This window comes from Lissotriton vulgaris, chromosome 8, assembly GCF_964263255.1.
Source record: "Lissotriton vulgaris chromosome 8, aLisVul1.2, whole genome shotgun sequence".
NCBI lineage: Eukaryota > Metazoa > Chordata > Amphibia > Caudata > Salamandridae > Lissotriton > Lissotriton vulgaris.
The window spans coordinates 1,218,112,597-1,218,136,171 of NC_141696.1; the positions used below are offsets into that span (position 1 = coordinate 1,218,112,597).

Sequence of the window (23,575 nt, forward strand, 5' to 3'; positions counted from 1 at the left end):
CTGTAATCCTAGCTCGGATTACCTGCCGAGTTAGTTAGGATTACTGGAGGCGCCCAGTTACTACAACCTTCAGGTGTTTAACTTTTATCGCCGGCTAAACCAGGCAAACATGTATCTGGAGGGAAAAGCAAAGCACGTGGGAAATACATGCAGGCATTTGTGCAGAAACAAAGCTTGTCAGCAGGGTCTAGCAATGAAATCCAACATTTAACACATGGCATTGAATGATAGACACAGGGCTCTGTTGTGACAATGCACAGTATATAACTCATCCCAGGCACCCATCCCTTCAACCCTGCACTCCATCTTGTAGGATCTATGCAAACACCCATAGCTACCTTGGAGTGGGCGATGGAGAGCGTGTCCACCCAGACGCGCCAGCCGCCCCACTCGTACTTGATGGCGTGGTACAGGAGGATCCGGAAGATGTTGTAGACCATCTCGGTGATCTTCTGCTCTTCGGAGTTTTTAGGGTTGATGTAGCCAAGGGAAAACATCCAGTCTTGCCAAACCGAGCACTGGAGTAGACACCTGCAAACCAACAAAAAAGGATTGCTTTTGCCTTTGGTCGGGTAGATATTCATAAATACAAAACACAAAAAATGAAGATGATCCACTCCCTATGCCCAACCCTGTGTGAAGCAAACAATCCTATAATGCCGAAGACATAACGCTCTAGAGAAGCGAAAAATGGGTTTGCGCTCTATAGGAGTGCACTACTCAATATCAAGAACATGAATATCATGATAGAAAATAAATGCTGTCCTTTCTGTGAAATGATGCACACATTACCTCGTCAAGCCTTCCACCAAGCAACATATGAAAAAGAGACATTCTAGTATATTCCATTCAGATACTTCTGTAAGTAGGAATGGCTTACAAAGCCGTATAACAAGAAACAAATTGACAAAGTCAATAGGTTCAGCTATCTATTCATACAAGCAAGAAGCCAGAAGGAGGACACATATACAGTATTCCATACTCAGGGTTCAGGGTGTTTTTTTTTTTCCAGAAGGTTCTCGAAAGCATTGGAGTGCTTTACATGAGCACCAGGTACATGACACAAGGTTACTGTGATCTTTTAGGTACGGGGAGATTTTGGGCCAGATGTAGGTGGCCAAATACTGACCGCCAACGCTGAAATTCGCAGAATTTCAGCGTTTGCGATCGGTACTTGGCTGAGAGCAATGAAGGTGAGTTTTATCCTACTAGCAAAATAAGGAATCACAAATTTGCGATTCCTTATTTTGCTCTCGCATTTAATGAATTGGAAATTGCGATTCCTTAAATGCAATGTAAGTAGCACTTTAGCCTTAAGGAATTGCTAATTACCACCAACTTCAAGTTGGTGGTAATTAGCGATTTCCTTTAACAAAGCACTTTTTTGCTTTTTTTAAAGTGCCATGTGGCACACATTCATGCCTTTATTTGCGATTCTTTAATACCGATTCGCAAATAGGGAATATCTTCCCATTCATTCCTACGGGCCTCCTAGCCCATAGGAATGAATGGCTAGGTATTCCTTATTAACAAATCTCAATTAGCGATTCATTTTTAAGGAATAGCTAATATTTTAGCAATTCCTATCTACATTCAATTTAGCGAGTCCTTAATAGCGATTCGGTAAAAATCGCTATTAAGGACTCGCTACATTGAATTAACCTACATCTGACCCCAAGTGATTTGCCTAGAACAGAGGTCTTCAAACTTTTTGATGCCGAGACCCCCTTGCAAAACCTTTTTAGGCGTAAGGACCCCCTTCCGACAAAAGATTCTAGAAACTGGTACTCCTCATCATAAACAACTATCGACAACCATAAATGCGCCTGTTAGACCTCATCACATCCATCCATCCATCATTCATCCACCCACACTTCCACACATCCATCCATCCTTCATCCATCCACCCTTTCATCCTTCCATCCATACATCCTTTACCTATCCACCCGTCCATCCACACACCCACCTTTTCACACATCCATCCAGCCATCATTCATCCATGCAACCTTTTACCCATCCATACATCCATCATCCATCCACCCTTTCATCCTTCCATCCATACATCCATCCTTTACCTATCCACCCGTCCATCCATCCATCATTCTTTCACCCACCTTTTCACACATCCATCCATCATTCATCCATGCAACCTTTTATCCATCCACCCATACATCCATCCTTCATCCATCCACCCTTTCATCCTTCCATCCATACATCCATCCATCCTTCATCCATCCTCCCTTTCATTATTCCATCCATATATCCATCCACCCTTTCATCCATACATCCATCCTTCATCCACCCACCCTTTCATCCATCCATCCACCCACCCATCCATCATTCATCCCCCACCTTTTCACACATCCATCCATCCATCATTCACCCATGCAACCTTTTATCCATCCATACATCCATCATCCATCCACCCTTTCATCCTTCCATCCATACATCCATCCTTTACCTATCCACCCGTCCATCCATCCACCCATCATTCTTCCACCCACCTTTTCACACATCCATCCATCATTCATCCATGCAACCTTTTATCCATCCATCCATCCATATATCCATCCTTAATCCATCCACCCTTTCATCCATACATCCATCCTTCATCCATCCACCCTTTCATTATTCCATCCATATATCCATCCACCCTTTCATCCATCCATCCATCCATCATTCATCCCCCACCTTTTCACACATCCATTCGTCCATCATTCATCCATGCAACCTTTTATCCATCCATACATCCTTCATCCATCCACCTTTTAATCCTTACATCCATACATCCATCCTTTACCTATCCACCCGTCCATCCATCCACCCATCATTCTTCCACCCACCTTTTCACACATCCATCCATCATTCATCCATGCAACCTTTTATCCATCCATACATCCATACATCCATCCTTCATCCATCCATCCATCCATCAATCCACCCTTTCATCCTTCCATCCATACATCCATCCTTCATCCATCCAACCTTTCAATAATCCATCCACCCTTTCATTATTCCATCCATATATCCATCCACCCTTTCATCTATACATCCATCCTTCATCCACCCACCCTTTCATCCATCCATCCACCCACCCATCCATCATTCATCCCCCACCTTTTCACACATCCATCCATGCATCCATCATTCATCCATGCAACCTTTTATCCATCCATACATCCATCCTTCATCCATCCATCCACACTTTCATCCTTCCATCCTTCCATCCATCCTTCATCCATCCACCCTTACATCCATCCATTCACCCATCACTCATCCATCCACCTTTTCACAAATCCATCCATCATTCATCCATGCAACCTTTTATCCATCCATACATCCATCCATCCCTCATCCATCTACCCTTTCATCCATCCATCCACCCTTTCATCCATCCATCCTCCATCCACCCACCTTTTCACACATCCATCCACTCATCATTCATCCACCCACCTTTTCACACATCCGTCCACCCTTTTATCCTTCCATCCGTCCATCCATACAGCCATCCACCCTTTCATCCATCCATCCTTCATCCGTCCACCCTTTCATCCATCCATCCACCCATCATTCATTCACCCACCTTGGCTGTGCCTCTCTCATGGGGGGTCAGTATCTCTCTGTTTCGTCTTCCTCTCTCATGGGAGGGTGGGAGGGCATCTCTGTGCCTCCCTGCTTGGGGGGGGGAATGTTAGCCAGCTGTGAAAACATCTCACCATGAAGAACAGACTCTCAGCCACATTTCTCCTGCACAGGCGCCAGGTATGAGGGCTCGTGGGACTTGAACCAATGATATGATTGTAATGTCCTTCTGCTGTCCTTCTGCTGTTTACTGTGTATTTGTAAAGCGCTCTGATACCTACGGGTTAAACTAGCGCTATATAAAACGTTAAAAGTAAAAATAAACCCACAGCTAAGTCCATTGAACTCAAAGGGCTACAGCCTCCTCCCCCACCCCCCTCCCTCCACCCCAGCTCCTGTATGTCAGCCTGGCTGAAACAGCTTGGACACACACACAAAGGCACACCAGAGTACTATCACAGGTCTTTAAAAGACCTTTACTTGTTAACGAGGCTTTGATGTTTTTCACACCTCGGTGTGAATTAGGCGGCCTCCGCCTTGAGCACCCTCGATCAGCCCGACGCCAGGAACTGCACTCTGGCAGAATCTGCGACCCCCTTCCCAGGACTCCACGACCCCCCTGGGGGTCGCCCCCACAGATTGAAGACCTCTGGCCTAGAACCACAGGAAGCAGAGCCAGGGCTGAGACTCAAACCTGGCGCCCCAGTTCTAAAGTCGGCAGCTCTGGTCGTACCACCACATCCTCTCCCAGATTCATCTGATGGTGAAACCCTCGAGCGGAGTAGAACAGGTGTGCAATTAAATTTGACCAAAAAGTTACACGAAAGCCTCGGTCCTCCTACCCAGCCATCTTCTGACCAAAGTCTGCAGAGAGATTTAGATCAAAGAGATTGAGATCCAAGGCATTAGGTTTCTTTCTTGAGTAAATAAGATCCCCAATGCCAGACAAGGAGTTAGTCTATTTTGTAGTTAACAAGGAGCTAAACTTTGAAGTTTTAAAAACTAAGACTATTGTGAAGTAGGAATTACGCAAAAACAGATATGATGCAGAACCTGAGCTTATTCCCTCCATGCAGCTCCAGTAACTCATTAGACTCTGTATCTGAAAGATGCACATTCTAATCCCCTACAAACCTTCAGGAGTCCAAATGAATTAACCAGATTCTGAGCATCACCACAAAAATACATTGGCTTCAACAGGAAGCCATGGCAGTGAACATCTGGGATGTGAAATGTGAAGTCTTCTTCTAAACCCTGTATCAATGCGCACCTCAGCATCTGTGTTTTCCTTAGTATGACAGAGTGTTTTAGGAATTATTAAGTAGGGCACATTAGCATGTTGAGGCCGATCGCACCTAACTAGACTAGCGTGTAAAGGAAAGGGTGCAACCTTAATATTGTTTTCAAGACAGGTAAGGTGAAATATAATGGTTTTAGTAACAAAGTCTACATCTGAGCTCATCAAATGAGTGCCATCACCCTCGAGGTTTCAAATAATTTTTGACCAGAAACTTTAGGTAGTGCACTCCTTAGCAGCTGCTATTTAAACATGCTTCCTTTCTAGCACACACAAAATAACTGGTCCAATTCACAAAGCTTTTGCTGTGACTTCTTATTGTAGTACTCCTGGGATATACCTGAGCTCAAAGAGTAAACCAAGAGCACCCATTTCCCACTAATTGAAATCAGAAGTACTACAAGAGTAAGTGACAGTTACTTCTATGAAAATCTTTGTGAATTGGGCCTTATGGTTCACCACCACTTAACTGGAGCTGACAGCTCAGTCTCAACGAGTAATCCAGGAAAGGTACTACAAGGGTCAGATCTCAAATGAAAATGTATGTCATCCACATACGACTGGTAGACTATATTGTGAATCCAAGTAGGGCGCAGAACCAGAATCACATTCATGTGTAACAAACCTGGAGGCAGGTGGATCAAGGACTTAACCTGTGACACTGCAAGTTACCAAAGACAGAGCTTAGAACGTCTATGCTAACTTAATCCTCTGATCTCAGCCTAAAAAATGATGAAAACCTGATGGATGTTCATCCGTTCACTTCTGCATAGCTCATGAGCAGGGCTACTAGAATACTGTGGTTCAGCACGCTGAGGGCAACGGAGACATCCGAAAGAATCAGTGGTGAACCTGATTTGGTGTGATGAGGGTGAACATTTGCCTTGGACTATATAGGTTCTTCCCTAGTAATGCACGAGAAGCTGTGGTGCAAGTTGCAATGGTGCAGTCTCATTGTGTCTCTAGTCTCCATTTTTTTAGATGATATCTGATAGCTGTGTCATAGATTTTGTCAGAGCAAGGCCATCAATGTATCACAAAACATTAACATTGTGTTTAAGAATAAGGAACAGGAGCAAAAGCATTGGAGGCATGTTTACTGTGTATGACTACCAGGGCTGGACTGGCTGTAGCGGGCATGTTCACGGGAGGCTGGAAGGGTGGGGGCTGATTTTGCAATGGTGGGGGCTGTTTTTGTTACTGGGGGCAAGTTTAGCAGCGGTGCTGCGATTGGCCGCCTGTAACAAAAGCAACAGGGGGGGACTGGTCCATCAAAATTGCAACGACTGCTTTAGGTTCCCAGTCCAGGCCTGATGACTACATCAAAAGCGACATAAAAAAACTGAAATGTGCCACATTAAATGGATATTTATGCAGAAAACACATTTATTTGTATGGGCTAAAGAATGGGTGACACCGCCACACTATTTCTGGCCAACAGTGTGAATCATTTTTTCCCATTGTTTGTCGGGTGGGGGAGGAGGGAGGGGTGAGGGGGCTCATTGATCCTTTCATCGGGCTGCTTTTTTCGGACCGGGAGCTTTGTGGGTTATCTTATGATTTTACTAGGTGTAAGAACTAAGTGGAATGTTGTGGGTTGGTCTACCTGAAAGAAGTGAGGAGGGCCATGGGAATCTCAGTGAGAGGCCTGTTGGGAGCAATAAGGAAGAACGGGAGAAGATACAAGATGTCCCCGAGAGATATGTTAGTGTCAACATGGGAGTTGTACTATGGCTCATGCTACAGGAAGACAATTTAAGGAGGGTCAATGGGCTCAATGTTTGTGAGAGCCTTAACACCTTACCCACTTCTTCAGGGAAAATTTGGTATCATTTTAAGGATTAAGCTTATGTCCTGATCCTAGAATGTTCTCTATTTATAAGGCAGACCCAAGGTAGGATATGAAGGTTAAGCCCTTCTTTCAAAGCAAAACACTTTGCTTATAGGTTTCATTTAACTTGCAAGCCTGATAACATTGCCTCATTAAGGAAAACATTACTGGCAGTTTACCGTCAAGTGCCCCTGCTTTATAGGGCAGAAGGAAAGTAGGGGCCTAAAATCACTCTTATTCGTGTCAGTTCTTTGACTCTCAAAAAAATCAATGAAGCTCATTGCCTTGAAATTGTGATGAAGTTGTGCATCTATTGACTTCCTAACCAGAGCTCCAGATCCATTTCTTCTTCCCATTGCACAGGTTTCAGAGAATGCACATGACTAGATGACTTACAGGAGGTCAATAGGAAGAGAATAAGCATGGGCGAATTTTGTGAATCTGGCGTTCGCGAATTTTGCGAATTTGCGAACTCGCAATCCGCAAAATCCGCAAATTCTCGCGAATTTGCGGATTTTTTTTTGTGTTCGCAAGGATTTCTGCCAGTTCGCAAGGATTTCTGACAGTTCGCGAGGGTTTTGTAACAGTTCGCAATCGCGAACTTACATGTCGGCTCGCAACGGTCACGATTATGTTGTTTCTACGTCTGGTTCATCATCATTGGTTCCCAGCACCCTCTGTTTCACCCCTGCCACCCTCTGTTTTACCCATGCCACCCTCTGGTACATCAATGCCTTAGGCCACCCTCTGGTTCATCATCGCTGTAGATTATGGGGGGAAAAAGCAAGCACACCTGCCTGCTTCAACTGACATGAATTAATTTGGGGTTGATTTATTAATGTGTCACTGTTTTAAAATTCCAGTCTGGCACCTGCATCCTTATCTGTAATTTGCTTTCTGTTGCAGTGCAATTTTTTTTCCAGGACCTTTGTGGCCTACTTGTAGCTATTCTATGAGCCTGCTGTGAGGGTCAGAGCAGGGTCATACAATTGTTGCAACTAGCAACTGAACTCTGGAGGGGCCCTTGTCAGGAAGCACTCCAGGGAACGGTTACTAATGATGAGTTTGAACTTTTGAACCTGCTTTCACTTTTGCAAAACTCGTTTTTCTGCAGAGCAGCATTACAGCCACTTTAATGCCCCACCAAGCTTATATGAGAAAGTTGATTTCTAATCCAAAAGTTATCCAAAGAAAATCAAAAGGCCTCAAATATAAAAAAGTGCAGGCAAATGTCAACCTGAGGAGTTATTCTGATAAAAATAATCATTTTCAGAAGGTCTATGCTGCTTGCTAGTAGATTTCTTGTGCGGAATTGCAATTTTTGTAATTTCGCGAGTGCGAGATTGTTGCTGCCCGCCGCACCTACATGTTCGCAATTGCGAACTTACACCGCAAAGAAAAAAAATCCGCTGCGTGCGAATTTTGCGGGAAATTCGCGAATCTCGCGGATTGCGAATTTACCGAAAATCTGCAAAATCCGCGAGCGTAACGGATTTTCCGCCCATGCTTAGAAGAGAATACAGAGGAGAAGAATGGCCGGAGAAAGAATGGCCAGAGAAAGAGGGAGAGAGCAGCAGAACAATAAAAACAGAAGAAAAACACAGAGGTGAAGGGGATGAAAATGTGCTTATGTGCATTAATGGGGGCAACTGTAACGTATCTTGGACAAGAGAGTTCAATAATTTCCGAATACATTTATTTTAGACACGCAAGATTTCGTCTAACCCTTTGCAATGTGGTTAATTTGCCAAGTGTAGGCAAGGTATTTCAGTTCTTGGTTGCCATTCTGCAGTATTAATCTTTTGAAGAGTTCTAATTGAAAACTTTAAAAGAAAAAACATGTATGACATTTTAACCAATGCCATCTTGAGTTTTTTTGGGGTCCTGGGCAAGACATATTTTGGGTACCGCTGTTTGGAACAACTTTATTATGCATTTTAATCTTATTCATGGCATCTCTATGTCAAATAATATTACATTCTAATATAAACTTTCATAACTAGGGACAAGCAAACAACCTAAAGCTTAAGGTGCCCAGTGCCTGCCATCCCATTAGTATTATCAAAACAAAACTTGGGCAAGCATTCAAGCTGTTGCTTTTAGGTTTCTTTTTTGTCTTGAACTAACAACATTTTGTGTGTCATTCTGTGTCTAACCAGACTTGTCTTTCCATTGTAGAAAAGACAGTAAGTGCAACTAGGTGAATGTTTAGGGGACTAGTACATACTATTAGAATATCAAATATGCACACAGCCCTAGAAGTTGTAGCTTTAAATACTGGATATTCCTAATCACAAATAAATCTCACATCACAGCTAATTCTTCTTGATGCAACCGTAAGATAATAGCAATAATGTTATCATGCAAAGGGCCCCTTGGAAAGTGAAGCCTGGTGCAATTGCCCACTTTGCTCATGTAAAATGTCTCTGATGTCAACCCCTTTTACCTAATAACTACCATGTGTGTTTAGTAACAAAGTACTCACACAGAAATTTAGAGAAGGAATAATAATAAAGCAAAATCTTATAATCAATGACTAATGTTTACAGTTCGTATGCCAGCACATGGAATATAGTTTTATAAAGGTATGTTTAACCTTCCTATACTGGAAATTAAGATGAGAGGTTAGAGGCAAAGGTGAAGTTTAGCATTTAGGGAAGTCCGGGATTCTATTACATTTTTAACAGGATCAAAACATTGAAAAAAAAGCAAATTTAAAATGATCCATTCATACAAATTCCACTTTCATTATCAAAGCCCAATTTCAGGTTTAAATAATTTGACTCCAATAAACTGCAATTTATACAAAAACTATTATCATAGAAATGCCCAGTAGAGAGGGTGTAATATATGATTTCTTAAGGGTCACCCACAGGATGCATCGTAAATTCATGACCATGCCAGGGTCCAGTTTTTTTCAGCCAAGTTTATACTAAGTACAGAACACATTCTAGCGAAAAATCTTCAAGTCCGCTCAATGAGAATTTAAGTGCTGTCTTGTCTTTAGCTGGCTTTCAAGAATTGCCTGCTTATGGGATGCTCAAAGGTACACTAGATATGTGGCTTATACCTGTAAAGTGGTGGCTAAATTAACAGAGAAAGAAGAGAGAACACATAATAACAATGCACTGTTAAGAAGACCAACTTTAAGACATCTAGATGCTATATGCTACAGCCCAGACAATAGTTTACCAAAAGGTAAATGTAGTGGAGTGTCAGTGCATAACATACATTATCCAAGCCTCAAGGCTTTGGCGCTGCTTTCACTACCTGATTTGTGCTCATCTCCTCATCAGGAAAATGCACTCAGTCCTCCCAGAAATGAGTCAGATGTTGACTTGGAAATTCTAGATGGAAGGGCCAATCTACAGATGCCAAAATTCATGGCAAGCCTATGAAATTTCCAAATCCTAAATCTGTCTTCTAATTGACATTAACAAAATATTTTGAAGTGAAATATAAATCAAGGTTCTATTGATGGTGAGGTCTTTAACATATTTGTTAATTCAGAGTCAGCTTTTATCTGCCCAGCACTTGATTGTTTTTCTTTTAATTTTTCAGATCACGAAACAAAGGTTTCCAAAGCTACAATACTCTAAAAAAAGAAAGACAATATACAACAGCCCCATATTTGTTCTTTTTTATTGAGTCTCACCCTGACTTTGAACCCATCTACATAACTAGATTACACCATTGTTACTACCTATTTATAGCAGGGCCTTAGGGAGCTTCAAACTAAGCCTCAACTTTAAATTGTTTCATGGTCAATGACTTGCATTTTATAGAATCACATTTTTGTACATTTATCACTCCATGTAATCGAGCAGCACTTCCTTCAACCAGAAGTGTATTCTGGAGCATTTTCTGCCTCCTACCTTCGGTTCTCCCGGCTATTGCTGAAAAGTTTGATCATATCGGAGAGAAACAGGCGTCTGACTTCCATGAGTTCCGCACTAGGAGTGGAGTTTTTCAATAGCGTTGCAACCACCTTCAAGATCACTTGTAGAAGTAAAAAAAAAAGAAACAACAATATCAAAGTAAAAATCACATTTGGTGCCAAATTAAAAAAAAAAATCTAAAAGATCAACAGCAGTTCGCTTAGTTATCCTACACGTGGAGCAGTTACACTGGGAAGTCAAAACCCTTCTTACTTGGATTTTGGATTTTTACGGTAGAATCTGGCTCAGGATGAGGTTTGTGGACAACTTGCGTACAGACTTGTTCTGTTAAGATCTGTAAAAAACAAAACAAAAGGTTGAATTAGATCTGATACTGTAAAGCAGTAAAATAGAATCGAGTCAGCCAAATGAATTACATCTAGTGCATGAAAAGAAGCTCTTTATTCTCAGACATCTCTCTACTACACAAAGAGAGCTTTTTCAGAGGGAAACACGAACATCTCTTGATGTATGCAGGCTAGTCCCCAAGGAAGCCTTCTACAACAATCACAATTTGTTTCTGATGACTTGTACCTTCCATCGTTGCTCCTGCAAATTATGTCTTGTTTGAAGTAAGGATGCGTGATCCTCGTCCGTATCTCCACAGGCTAGCGCAAGCAGAAGCAAAGCCAATAGGTCTCCTTAATGTGCTAATGTGAACAGTGTTAGTATATTATTGGGAGACACAGAAGGGAATTGCAGGAGCAGACAGAAAGTGCAATGGCTGCAAAGTAGTCTCTCACACACTACAATGCAAGCACTTGAGGCAGAAGGATACACCACAGGAGCCATCACCATTAGGTGAGGAATGAATACACCGCTGGGCGGGGCAAACGTGACTGACAAAGTCTCAAGCCAACAGCTGAAAGAGTGAGTAAAGAAAACCTACGTTGAAAGGGTTGTACTCCACTATATGTATATTGTTAGCAACAGGTCTGTTACATAGATGTGCTGGAAACGTCCTCGACCTAAAAAGGAGCTTAGGGATTTGACAACATTTATATTTACATATCTTTTTGAATGTTTAAAGACAATGTATTATTTTACCACACCTGGGATAGCAAAGCCCTTTGCATACAAGGTCAAATAGGCAACACAATATACACCAGGAACCAACAAATTATATGATAAAGTGTCAAGAAAAACAGACAAAAGTATGCAAAGTCTTCTTTGCACTATATTAAAGACTAACAGGCACATGCATCAATATTGCATTTTGCGATTCCTTATTTGCGAAAAATAAGGAATCACAATTAAGGAATTGCAAAATGCAATGCATCAAGAAATTGCTAAAAAAATTGCGATTTCTTAATATTCCTTAATTGCGACTCGCAAATTGCGAATCGCAATTAAGGAATACCTCCCCATTCATTCCTATGGGCCTAGAGGCCCATAGGAATGAATGGGAAGACATTCTCAATTTGTGATTAGCAATTAGCGAATCGCAAATTGAGAATGCGATTTCAAGGGTGCAGGGGTGTCCAAAGGACACCCTGTTGCACCCCTGAAATCAATCTGTGCACATATGTTGTGCACACACATGCCCTTAGGGCATGTGTGTTCACAACATGAAACTTTGAAAAATGCACAAAAGTGTATTTTTCAAAGTTTTTACAAATTACCATGAGGTACAACCTCATGGTAATTTGCTCCCTCTAATTGCGAAATCGCAATTTTTTACAGTTTCATGCATTGCAATTAAGGAATCGCAAAATGCGATTCCTTAAATGCAATCGCAATTTGAGAATTCGCAAATATTAGCGAATTCTCAAATTGCGAGGGCCTTCACCCTTCATGCATTCCAAAAGTAGATTTTGCGATCGCAAACGGCCGATTTTTGTGATTCGCACCGTTTGCTATCGCAAAATCCTTTGATGCATGTACCTGTATGCAAGAAGTTTATGTGAACCTCATTATATACATATAGTAGTAACATTAAGCCTATAATGCTATGCAGAATATGGAAAGTATGTTATTGTTTTCACATGTCCTCTAAGCATCACTGGTGTTTGATCAGTATGTGTTTAAACCTCTTTTTAATTTGTTCAGAGATCCTTGCAGATGGATTTCAGTTAAGAGAAATTCTAAACCTTAGGGTCACTTCATGACAAGGAGCACATAAGAATGATATTTTTCTTAAATTTGGGAATTTGTAAACTAAATAGTAATGTGTTTCTAGAGACTACAGATTCCATAGATGCTTTTGATTTTGCTTTGGTATTCCTACCATTCAAGTATTTTGCAACCATATACAACGAATATTAAAGAAAACTATGTCCCGAGGAATACATATTTTAACTTATTTGGTTAGTCATAATGTTTGGGCCTTGCTACAGCAAGAAAGAATCCACCAAGGAGATGGCGGACAACAACTGTTAGAAAAAAAGAAAAAAAAAGCTTCACGGACCCTTGCAACCAAGGGTGATGCTTCTTCAGAATCTTTTAGTCTCCAAAGGAGTCAATTGACCAATTTCCTAATAACAAGACTTTCACCTTATGCCATTCAGAGGCACCAAGGTGAAGCCTCTGAGATCTGCCTACTGTAAAGTATTCGGAAAATTGAAAAAGTGCATTAAAGTTGCGAAAATAGCAAAAATATTTTTATGTTGAATATTAAAGTAAATACGTTTTTTGTATTTATTTTAAATGTAGCACACAATTAAAAAACATTGTAGCACTATTAACTTGATATAATTTGAAAATTAAATAATTTTTAATTTATTAAATAAAAATGTTCAGAAATTTAAATTAAGAAAAACGATTCCAGAATATAGTGATACAATATTTTTATTATGTAATAATAATTAATTGAAGTGGTGAATACAATTAAAAGTAATTTAATTTAATTTTAATAACTAAATGGGACATTAATTTTTAAATTCAAAACTTGTTAATTAACATTATAATAACATGTAAAAAGGTTTCCTTTTTAGATAAAAAATAAAATAGTGAATTTATATTTTTAACTATTAAACAAATGTAATTTAACTTAACATTATATCCCTTGGGGGTTTAAATCCCTACCTCCAGTTTCTTCAGGAGGATGTAGCAATACCAGTGGTTGGCCACTTGTGGTCTGGACACACTCCCGCTCTGAATTGGAGTACATTTTTTGACTGGTTTTAATCCCTTTTAGCTGTAGTAATTTTTGTAGTGCAGTTTTTGAATGCGAATGGGCTTACTCTTTTGTGGGTGGGTATAGGACCCTCCCTAAACCCCTCCCCAGCCCTCCATTAACCCTGCCTTACTCCTCCCGTAACCGCTCCACTGTAGTAGGAATTGTTCCTCCCACATTTACTACTAAAAAATATACTTATGCATTTGGAGATTGCACGGTAGAGATAAAGAGCACAAAAAAAGATAGGAGCGTTTTTCTATGTGTTTGCATTACTATTGACAATACTACTAAATGTACTACAAAATGCAGAATGTAAATAGGCCCAAGGAGTCCCCGTCTTCTAACATCCTGTCTGGTTTGTTCAGACTGATTTAATTTCTTACTTCTATTTTTCATAGTGCTCATGTCACCTTAGAGCGACTTCAATGAGCTTTAGTACAGAAAGAGGTAATATTTTATTAAAAGAACAGCAGATAGCATCCAGACTGGAAATAATGCAGTATTCCTTCCGCTTCCTTCCTGGTGTGCGATCTTTGGACATTGGCAGACGCTCTTTCCATAGAAGCTTTTTATTTTGCTTTGGTATTCCTTTGAGATCACTCCTAGAAGCGGGGAGTGAGGGGCCAGATATCTCGGCAACCCTCAAACATCTGCCTAAGAACCAGCCTCCCAATGCACCTATAGTGGATCAAAACAAAGTGACAATCTTATTTGAATTTCCCTGTTGATTGGAATAAGCAAACATATGGAGAGATCACTGAATGATGTGTACGCTCTCCAGATTCACTATTTATGCCTTGTCCGAAACTCAGAATGTTCACAGAGATACACACCTCTTCTCTGTTTGAGGCCTTTCATCCTTTCTGATTTGCTGCTCAGAATAGGCTTGCAATTGGTAGACACATTTCACAATGAAATGGATATTCACTGTGGAAACAGATCCTAGTTATTATGATTTCAATGCTAAAGCTCCCACTGACCTACCTAACAACGGAGAGAGGAGCCATGGGGGGTCTTGCCTGAGCCGTCAACTCTACGCCAGCGTTAATAGGCGCAGATCTGATGGAAGCTGGAGTGCTAGTAACTGCACCCACTCTCTTTGTGTGAGACTGTCAGCCCAGAAAAGCAGTCGAGAGCATAAAAGCTCTTACAATCACAGAGGAAATTACCAAATGACAAGGTGTTCTCCTTGAATCCATCATCGCCTGTGTACAGCACGCGCTCCATGACGCGCGTGCTGACACACTTCCAGGTAGCAGATCAATGGCATGAGAGCTGCTTCAACAATACAGGTAATGGCTCTGGGAGGAATGACAGGCTCACACAAAAGACTCCTTGTATAAGTAGAAAAAATATAATGGTGATAAAGTAAGATCCAGGACTTCCTGAGATTAGGGTTTACATGTGACAAACTGCAATGAACAGGGCCCCTCAGAGAGTCACACATAGACCAATCAGTTCTGAACATTTGCTTTATAAAGAAACCATCACAAGCCGGCAAGGCGGCTCAGCGTGTCAGTGTTCGCCTCATGCACATGCAGTACTCTGAAAGTCAACAAGCTTGAATCCCAGCAAGGCAGTTTCATCCTTCCATCCTTTTGTAATAGTGCTAGTAAATTACTTAATACTTACGTATATTACAAACAAAACATTTTGAAGATCTATTTCAGGTTCAGTCTGTATTTGATACAACAAAGATTTGGAGACTCTGCAGCTTTTGCTTCTTTCTATAAGTAGAGTACAAGCATCACCCTGTTTAAGTTCATGTCAGTATTTATGTATTAACTTGTTTTGTAAGTGGCACTTCTGCCACTTCTAAGCGCTGTAAAAATGGACCACTATAACCACTACCCATTATAATGGTATAAGGTTTACCCAACTCAGAAGGGTGGAAGCAATGTTGGAATTGGAAAACATTTACTCTGGGAAACCATAAATTAGGGGTCAAAGTGTGGCAGAGGAAAGGGAGGAGGGGGGGCGGGGGGAGTCACAAGTGGCAGAGCTTGAAAAGTAACTCCTGGCATTCCATTTATACATTAGTTTTTTTTAAAAACCGACTGCAAAGAAATTGGCAACGAGGACAAATGTGAGAGTAAATCTGTTCTAGAATACTTAATTGGTAACAAAGATTCCAAATTTTAAAATATCCTACAGGTTTAAAACAGGTGCTGCAAAGATTACTGTGCAGCCGGCATTTATTTATGTGCAGAGATGTCTTCTCCGGCAAATAAGTCACCTTGCAGCAACTTCAGAGCACTTTTCTGCGCAAGAAATATTGTATATATTGTATAGGAATGCATTGGAATGACAAACATATTGAAGCAGGGCTCAAGTGCAAATGGCGTGGTCAGTGGCACTGGGACACAGGCGTGTTAGGGCTTAATTGCACCTAAAATATGGTTTTCTCTTACTACCGAATCCACGCAGGAGGCCCTTTTCCTTGCCTGCATTGGAGGTCTCGGCGCACCACAGACAGTAACTCTTAAGTAAGGGCAGGTTAACGGTGGTGTACTAGTTTGAGTCATTCTTTCAACTTGTTTATGCCTCTGGTGTGGGGGATTCGTTAATAGACATTAGTTAGTAGGAGTTTGACCAGCTTGAGTTATATCATGGTCCCATTCTGCAGTGCAGAAGAAAGCCATGCGCCCATTTTATTAGAAATGGTGCTATCCAGTGTGCATGCACTAACAGGGCAAATATGTGAGTTGCTGCATGATCTGAAGACTGCAGAGCTTGGAAAAATAGAGCATGGATGCTAACCCAGGTTTCTGAACTGCAAAAGATATCAAGTAATGACTTCACGTATACCCTGTAGATAGCGTGACTTGTTCAAAAGTGGGTTCACAGCTCATGCCAGGGCCAAAAGCCATGAGGCATCCAATGGTGTTACTTCATCATTGCATATTGATGTTCAGTTCTAAATTGCATATTACAGCAAAGGAAGTGAGGTAACCAAGGTCATGAACCATCACGTGGCCCAACATTCATATTTCTAAGCTCCACCCGAAATTAAGTAGGGGCACAGTAGAGGCTGTGAAAGGCACCCTTTCTTTTGCAACCAGACAATGGCCCACATGCATCATTGTGTCATTTTGCATTTCTTAATTTGCGAAAAATAAGGAATCGCAAATTAAGAAGTGCAAAATGCTATGCATCATTTTTTTCGGTATTTCTTTGTGATTCGGTAAAAATCGCAATTTTTACCGAATCCCAAAGAAATACCGAATTCTTAAGTTAATTTTCGCAATTCCCATTGATTCCTATGGGCCAAACGGCCCATAGGAGTCAATGCAAATTGCGAGTGGCACTTAGAAAATTTCATGGGTGCAGGGGGGGGTCCAAAGGACCCCCCCATGCACCCCTGAAATGTATTTTTCGCATCATGTTGCACACACACATGTCCTAAGGACATGTGTGTCCGTAACATGAATGTTGAAAAAAAAGCATTTTCAACATTTTAAACACTTTTTCCAAATTTACCGAGTGGTTCAACCACTCGGTAAATTTGGCACCCTATTTGCGAATTTTCACTTTTTAAAATAATGATGCATTGCTTTTAAGAAATCGCACATCTGCGACTTCTTAAAAGCACCCGCAATTTTAGAATTCGCAAACATGTTACGAATTCTAAAATTGCTTCATGCATCCCAAAAAGCACTTTTGCATTCGCAAACGGCCGATTTTAAGGAATCGCACCGTTTGCGAATGAAAAAGTGCTTGATGCATGTGGGCCATAGTCCTATCCTGCGTTGCTACACCAAGGATCCATTTCATAGACATAACTGCTCATAGATAATGATTAACAGCTTATGAGAGTGAATCCATTTTATAATAATTTAGCAGAAGGAGGATGGCAATTACTACCAGAGTTTGAGTTTCTTTGTTGGAGTGTTCAGTTGTGGCAAGCGGCCAATGCTCCCACATGCTGCACCAATTCACTACAATTTTGACACCATACTTAAAAAAAAATGTATTCTTTTTATTAACAATCATTGACATAAAACATACAGTACAAAGGATTTAGCATGTGTGCATACAGTGGAGACAATCACAGGTACAATAGTACTTTTCGTTGGATGCTACGGAGTAGGGGTATCATTGTCTTCGATACAACGGGGCGGGGTACATATATTTCCTCGATAGGAATTCCAGGGATTCCAAATTTTGGACCATTTTCGGGGCGGCCACAGGATATATAGACTGTCTTTTCCCTGGACATGCACCAATCGAGGTCTTTCTTCCAGTCTACAATCGTGGGTGCATGTGCTGCTCCCCAAAGCTGTGCGATATTTCTTTTTGCTACCATTAGCCCAAGTGTGACCCACTGCGTTTGTTGAGTGTTGAGATCTGTGGGTTCCCAGATGTTTAGGAGGCATCTGCGAGCCTTCGGGCGGAGAGGAATTGTTAACACTTCACCAAGTACTTCATGTATCTTTGGCCAGTAGGATTGGATATGGTCACAGTCCCAAATTATGTGAATAAATGTGCCTAGCTCAGTGCACTCTCTTCTACAATTCCCCCCTCCTGATACTCCCATATGTAGCAATCGAGGTCCCATGACAAACTCTGTGGAAGATTTTGAGCTGCACCAGTCTAAGACGTGCTGGGATTGCGACTATTCTTAGGGAGGATACTGCTTCCTACCACTCTTCATCATCCATTTCAATGCCATCACTCACCCACTTTTCCCGTAGTGCATGGAGAGGGTTTTCCATGTTGTTTATCAGCTTTTTATATATTAAAGATATGTTTTTTTTCGGGTAGATGACCATCAAGTATCCTGTCCTCCAGGGGGGAGGCCTCAGGAGGGGAGGATCCCCTTAAAAGAGGCAAGCGAAGAGCATGACTGGCTTGCACATAACGGAAACGTCCCGAGTTCGCTAACTTGTGTTGTTGTTGAAGTGTGGTGAAGGGTTTCACCTCACCCTTGTCCCATAGGTCTCCGATACGTGAGATCCCAATTAGTTCCCACTTATCAAATCCCTTTGATTGTCATAATTCATCCAGAATTTGTGAGTCCCACAGCGGAGTTGCCAGCTTGAGTTTTTGCCCCTACCCCAGCAGTCTGTTGGCTGCATGCTAGACGTCAACAGAGTGTTTAGTAGGGCCCGTAAGTGGATATCTACCTGGCTTGGAGTAAAGCACTCGGTTATATGTCCCCCCAGGAAGGAGCCACCTATCCATGCTATATCTTGGGTCATCAGATCGGCTATATATGCCATGATTGATAGCAGCAAGATGTGCTGCCTAATAATATTTCCTAGTGTCTGGTAGGCTGATGGCCCCATCATACCAATTGAGTGTGAGTTCGTGTAGCGCGATGCGTAGCTCCCCATCCCACAAGAGATCCCGCCGAAGCCCTTCAATTTCTCTAAAGTATGAGCTTGGGACAGGATCAAGTGAATTCTGCAATGTATATAAAAACCGGGGTAGAGACATAATTTTAAAAAGTGCTGCTTTGCCCAACATCGAGGGGGGAAGCGACTTCCAGCTAGCGATATCTCTTTTGAGCCTCTGAAAAGGTGGGACAAGGGTACGATTATAACGAAGTGTCTTATCTAAGGAGATGAATATTCCCAAATATTTGAAACCTTCTGTAGTAGTATGTATTGGGGGATCTCGCGGTGGCGAGGGTGGGTCTCCCTTGAGGGCATAGAGGAGGGATTTCTGCCAATTGATACTGAACCCGGAGTACCTGCCAAATATAGCCAGGGTATCAAGGACAGCAATCAGAGACCACTTGGGGGATGCAAGGTACAGTAGTATGTCATCTGGGTAGAGGGAAATACGATCTTCCCAATCAGGGGTCCAACACAGTCCGCGTATAAACTATTTCTCCGGATCCATGCCGCAAGGGGTTCCAGGGCCAAAGCAAATAGTAGGGGAGAGAGAGGGCATCCCTGGCGGGTCCCACGACTAAGCTAAAATGTATCAGATTTTTTGTTGTTGACTACAACTTGCGCTAGACATTCACAGTATAGGTGGCGTATCCACTGTATAATGCCCGTACCAAGTCCCATCTTCGGGAGTACTGCAAAAAGATAGGGTCATTCCACTGTGTCGAATGCCATTCTGGCATCTAGGGAAACGATTATAGCTTGTTCTTGGATAGTGGCCTCTCTGCCCAGAAAACCATGGACCCTGCGCAGATTCAGAGCTGTATTTCTGTGTGGCATGAAGCCATATTGGACTGGGTGTATTAGGCCCCCTATTTGACACCATACTTAAATATATTTCAGTTTTCACTGTACGGCATGCTAATTTAAGAAACTGTGAATGCAGTTTTAATTTAAGCGTGTCTGCAAAAGACAGACAGGAATCAGATATCCCCCCTCCCGCCAATGATTTGTCATGCGTGACTTATTGACAGGCGGGAGGAAAATCAATGTTCAAGCTGTAACTCCGCTATTGTTTTTTCCCTGAACAAGGCAACGAATATTTATACTTTCACAAAAATAAAAGAATGGCCATAGAGCTGAGGTTTCTAACTGCGGTTCTATCAAAAACCCTAAAAGGAACAGCATCTTTTAAAGATATGTGGATGAACATGTGCTGGTAAAATCTAAGGGATATCAAGAGATAAAAAGCTCAACCCTCTGGCTGGCGGCCTGACCTGTCCCTCAGCACTGCTTAGATGAACAGATTTTCATTATGGCGCGTGCCTGTCAGTGGAGGCTGCCTGGACCTTGCTGTCACGCATGATTCAAACCTTATCACTATAATCATGGGCACAGCACACTGGCACATCTAGGAGCATTGAGACTTTCAGAAATTAAAAAAAATAGGATTGTAGCACAAAAAAGAACGGTCTGATAATAAAACACTATGTGCAGCATTTCATATGAATTGTTAAAATGTTTTACAAAATCAAACATTTAGCTTTCTTAGAAAGTAAATCAGAGGATTTTGAAAGGGTCAGAAGTGTAAACTTGAATGTAATGTCCAAGTCACAAAGCTGACATTTAGAGGCACTCACAAAGCCATTCAAATAACTGCAGGAGGGCATCAGAAAAGGGGAAAATTTGTTTTTTTCTTCAAGTTTGTGCCGAAAATGCTATGAATTCAGTAATATAATATTGAAATCGCTGACATGCTAACAATAAATCAATTATTTTAAAAGGGAACATCTTTCTACCTCTTCAAAAAACGGGGAATTGTATTATAGTTTATGGTTGAGATGTTATCACAGAAATTAATTTATTTGAGTTAGAGAGCTCTACTTAAATTCCGTTTAAAAGAATGGATTTCCCGTAAAAAAAGGTAAAAAGAACGTTTTCACAAAATCAATAAATATTGTGGATCTCACTTTATAGAATATTTTGGCAGAACTTTTGAAAACAATATAAGTAGTACCAACAAGGGTGTATACGTCAGCAAATTGCCACCGCCCGTGAAAATGTAAGTGTCACTCAAATGTGAAATAAGGTAAAAATCTGTCGGTTTAGCCACAATCGAAATTATAGAGGTGGGCGCTACATTCAAAGGTTAATTGGCATTATTCCCTTAATAAAAGCCTCCAGGTTCGCTTGGGAACTGCCAGGGGACAGATAGTGGATTCGATTGACATGTTCTTGCCTGGACCTGTGCTTAATTAACCTCAGCTTTTCCATTGCAGGGCTTTGCCTCTATATGATCAAATTATCTTTTCAAGAGCACACATTACGACTTTGTTGCTTCAGCAGGAATGTCTCTATTAACGATGAATATTTGCCTTCACTTAATATGACATCACTTTGACAGTTACAAAGTTACACGTCTGACTAATAAACACATATTTGGACATAAAGTGGGAGCATGCATTTATGATCAGGTAGCTTTGCCAATTAATTTCCACCCTCTGCTCATTCCTGGATTCAATTTATCCAGGTGGGTTCAGCCAGAGGACATCTCACCCAAGAGGTTGCAGTTTGAACTTAGTTACAATTAAAAACCAAGAAATGCATTCCTTCTAAATACCTAAGATAGTTTAAGCTTCCCTTAAGTTATCTAGAGTATGGACTGTGCTCTCCCCCCTGCTATTAGGAAATCAAGAGGTAATACCTCGGAGTTCATCAAGTCTGCTTTTTCAAAGTAAATCTGCCATTTTTTACCACTAAGGCAAGACACGGCAATATACAGTGCAGAATTCACTTAACTTGCATAGAAAGATATTTAGGTGTTGCTCAACATGATTATGATGGGTCTTGCAAAGATTTATCTGGAACTGGTATTAAGTTTCACTATACATGGATGGTCAGTTTAAAACTGGAAAGAATGCATGGATTTCCTTTATTGTTTATAATTATATTCCATTGGCTGCATTAAAGCAATAGTTAACCCCTTCGCAGCAGGGGTAATTCCCCCGCTATGCTGGGAGGCAAGGGGGCGCGCACAGCGTCCCGGTGCTCGTGACTAGCTCAGCTCGTCATGCAGCTCGGTGGCGCTGTGCTCGTCATGACCGCTCCCGTTTCTTAGAACGCTCAGCACAGTGGGGGAATTAGCCCCGCGTGCGAGCGTTGCACGGCTCATGACGAGCTCAGCTCGTCATGAGCACACGACCACCGTGCCTCATGACGAGCTCAGCTCGTCATGAGCAGCGATGTGGTTAAATGCTTTTGCTGTGTTACTGGAAGATGATACAAGGAAGTGCACACAGATGACAAGTTAGGTGTGGCTCTCAGGGAACACATCTACTCTCATCAATGTGCTATTGCTGGGTTCAGTTTTCCAACCCTGGATGTTTTGATCTCTCCTGTGGGCAGAGGCCTCCTAACCAGAACCCAGGTCCACATGACCCACAAAACAGTATGCTTTTGTTTCCTCAGTATGATGCCTACTTCTTCAGATGTGGTCCAACTCTTGTAGCCAGTCCTAATGTTGATGACTAGCCCGCTGTGAGGGTGGTGAAAGAAAGCGGTATGAGGGAATCAATCCAAGGTACACTTGGGATTCAGAAGTCTGGCATTATTCTGCAGCACTTTATAAATAAAGCACTGTCTCCATTCGAGGGCTGTAGAATTTCACAGAGGCTGTGAGGTATGTGAATTAAATAAAAACTCATTTAAAAGAGGAGCATATTTTTCGTGAGAAAACAAAACAGATCAGACAGAAGTAAAAAAATGCCACATGTTAGGACATGCAGATCGGCAGAAAGGCTTAGCTTCGATCAACACGAATTTCTCCTCAAGGCTTACTGAGCAGAGAGGCTAAAATGTCAAGAGGTGTAGACAACAGATATACAAGAAGAGAGTGTCTGAGACCCAGGGACTGGTGCACAACAGCTCACTATTCTTTCCAGCAGGGTAATGATTTGGAGTCTAAGACACCATTGCGGTCTAGATACATGGCGCTGCTTCTGAAGCCACATCAACAAAAGAAGGTTACCTGAGATATTAAATAACCACTAGATGCTTTTAAAAAGCTAAATTTTTTTGTTTTATAATTTCTGCTTTTATATTAACTCAGTGGGTTATCCTGACGTCCTAAATGTATTTCAGTTCAGTTGGTGCCCAATGCATGCCTCTGTGTGCAGTCAGAGGGTCCACTCATGCCAGATGCACTTAAGTCTTTTCATGGCAGACAACATGGGCACAATGGAGTTGGGTAATATTGATAGCTGGTAATGGCTGTCATCAGTTAATGTGTTCACTATTATTACGTAATCTATGATGAGCCAAAACCCAACACCTTTTCTACAAAGTCATTTACAAGGAAGCCGGGTCATGCTGTGATTGTCATACTGTTACATCTTTCTGAATCTAATGTGCTGAACCAAGCCCGACTTGGGCCAACTAGATGCTTTCTGCACAGCTTGAAACACTGTTTCACTG

The 23,575-nt window shown here is 41.6% G+C and overlaps 1 protein-coding gene across 7 annotated transcripts in view; it reads right to left on the reverse strand.

Annotated features, from left to right (window-relative positions):
- Positions 1–23,575, reverse strand: part of NBEA (neurobeachin) — a 1,820,918-nt gene that overhangs the window by 1,187,463 nt on the left and 609,880 nt on the right. For all 7 annotated transcript variants that reach the window (XM_086935110.1, XM_086935108.1, XM_086935109.1 and 4 more), the window contains exons 19-21: positions 10,862–10,943; positions 10,586–10,709; positions 339–531 (exon numbers count right to left, since the gene is read on the reverse strand). In XM_086935110.1, the coding sequence (XP_086791236.1) occupies positions 339–531; positions 10,586–10,709; positions 10,862–10,943 (399 nt within the window). The remainder of the gene's footprint in view (positions 1–338; positions 532–10,585; positions 10,710–10,861; positions 10,944–23,575) is intronic.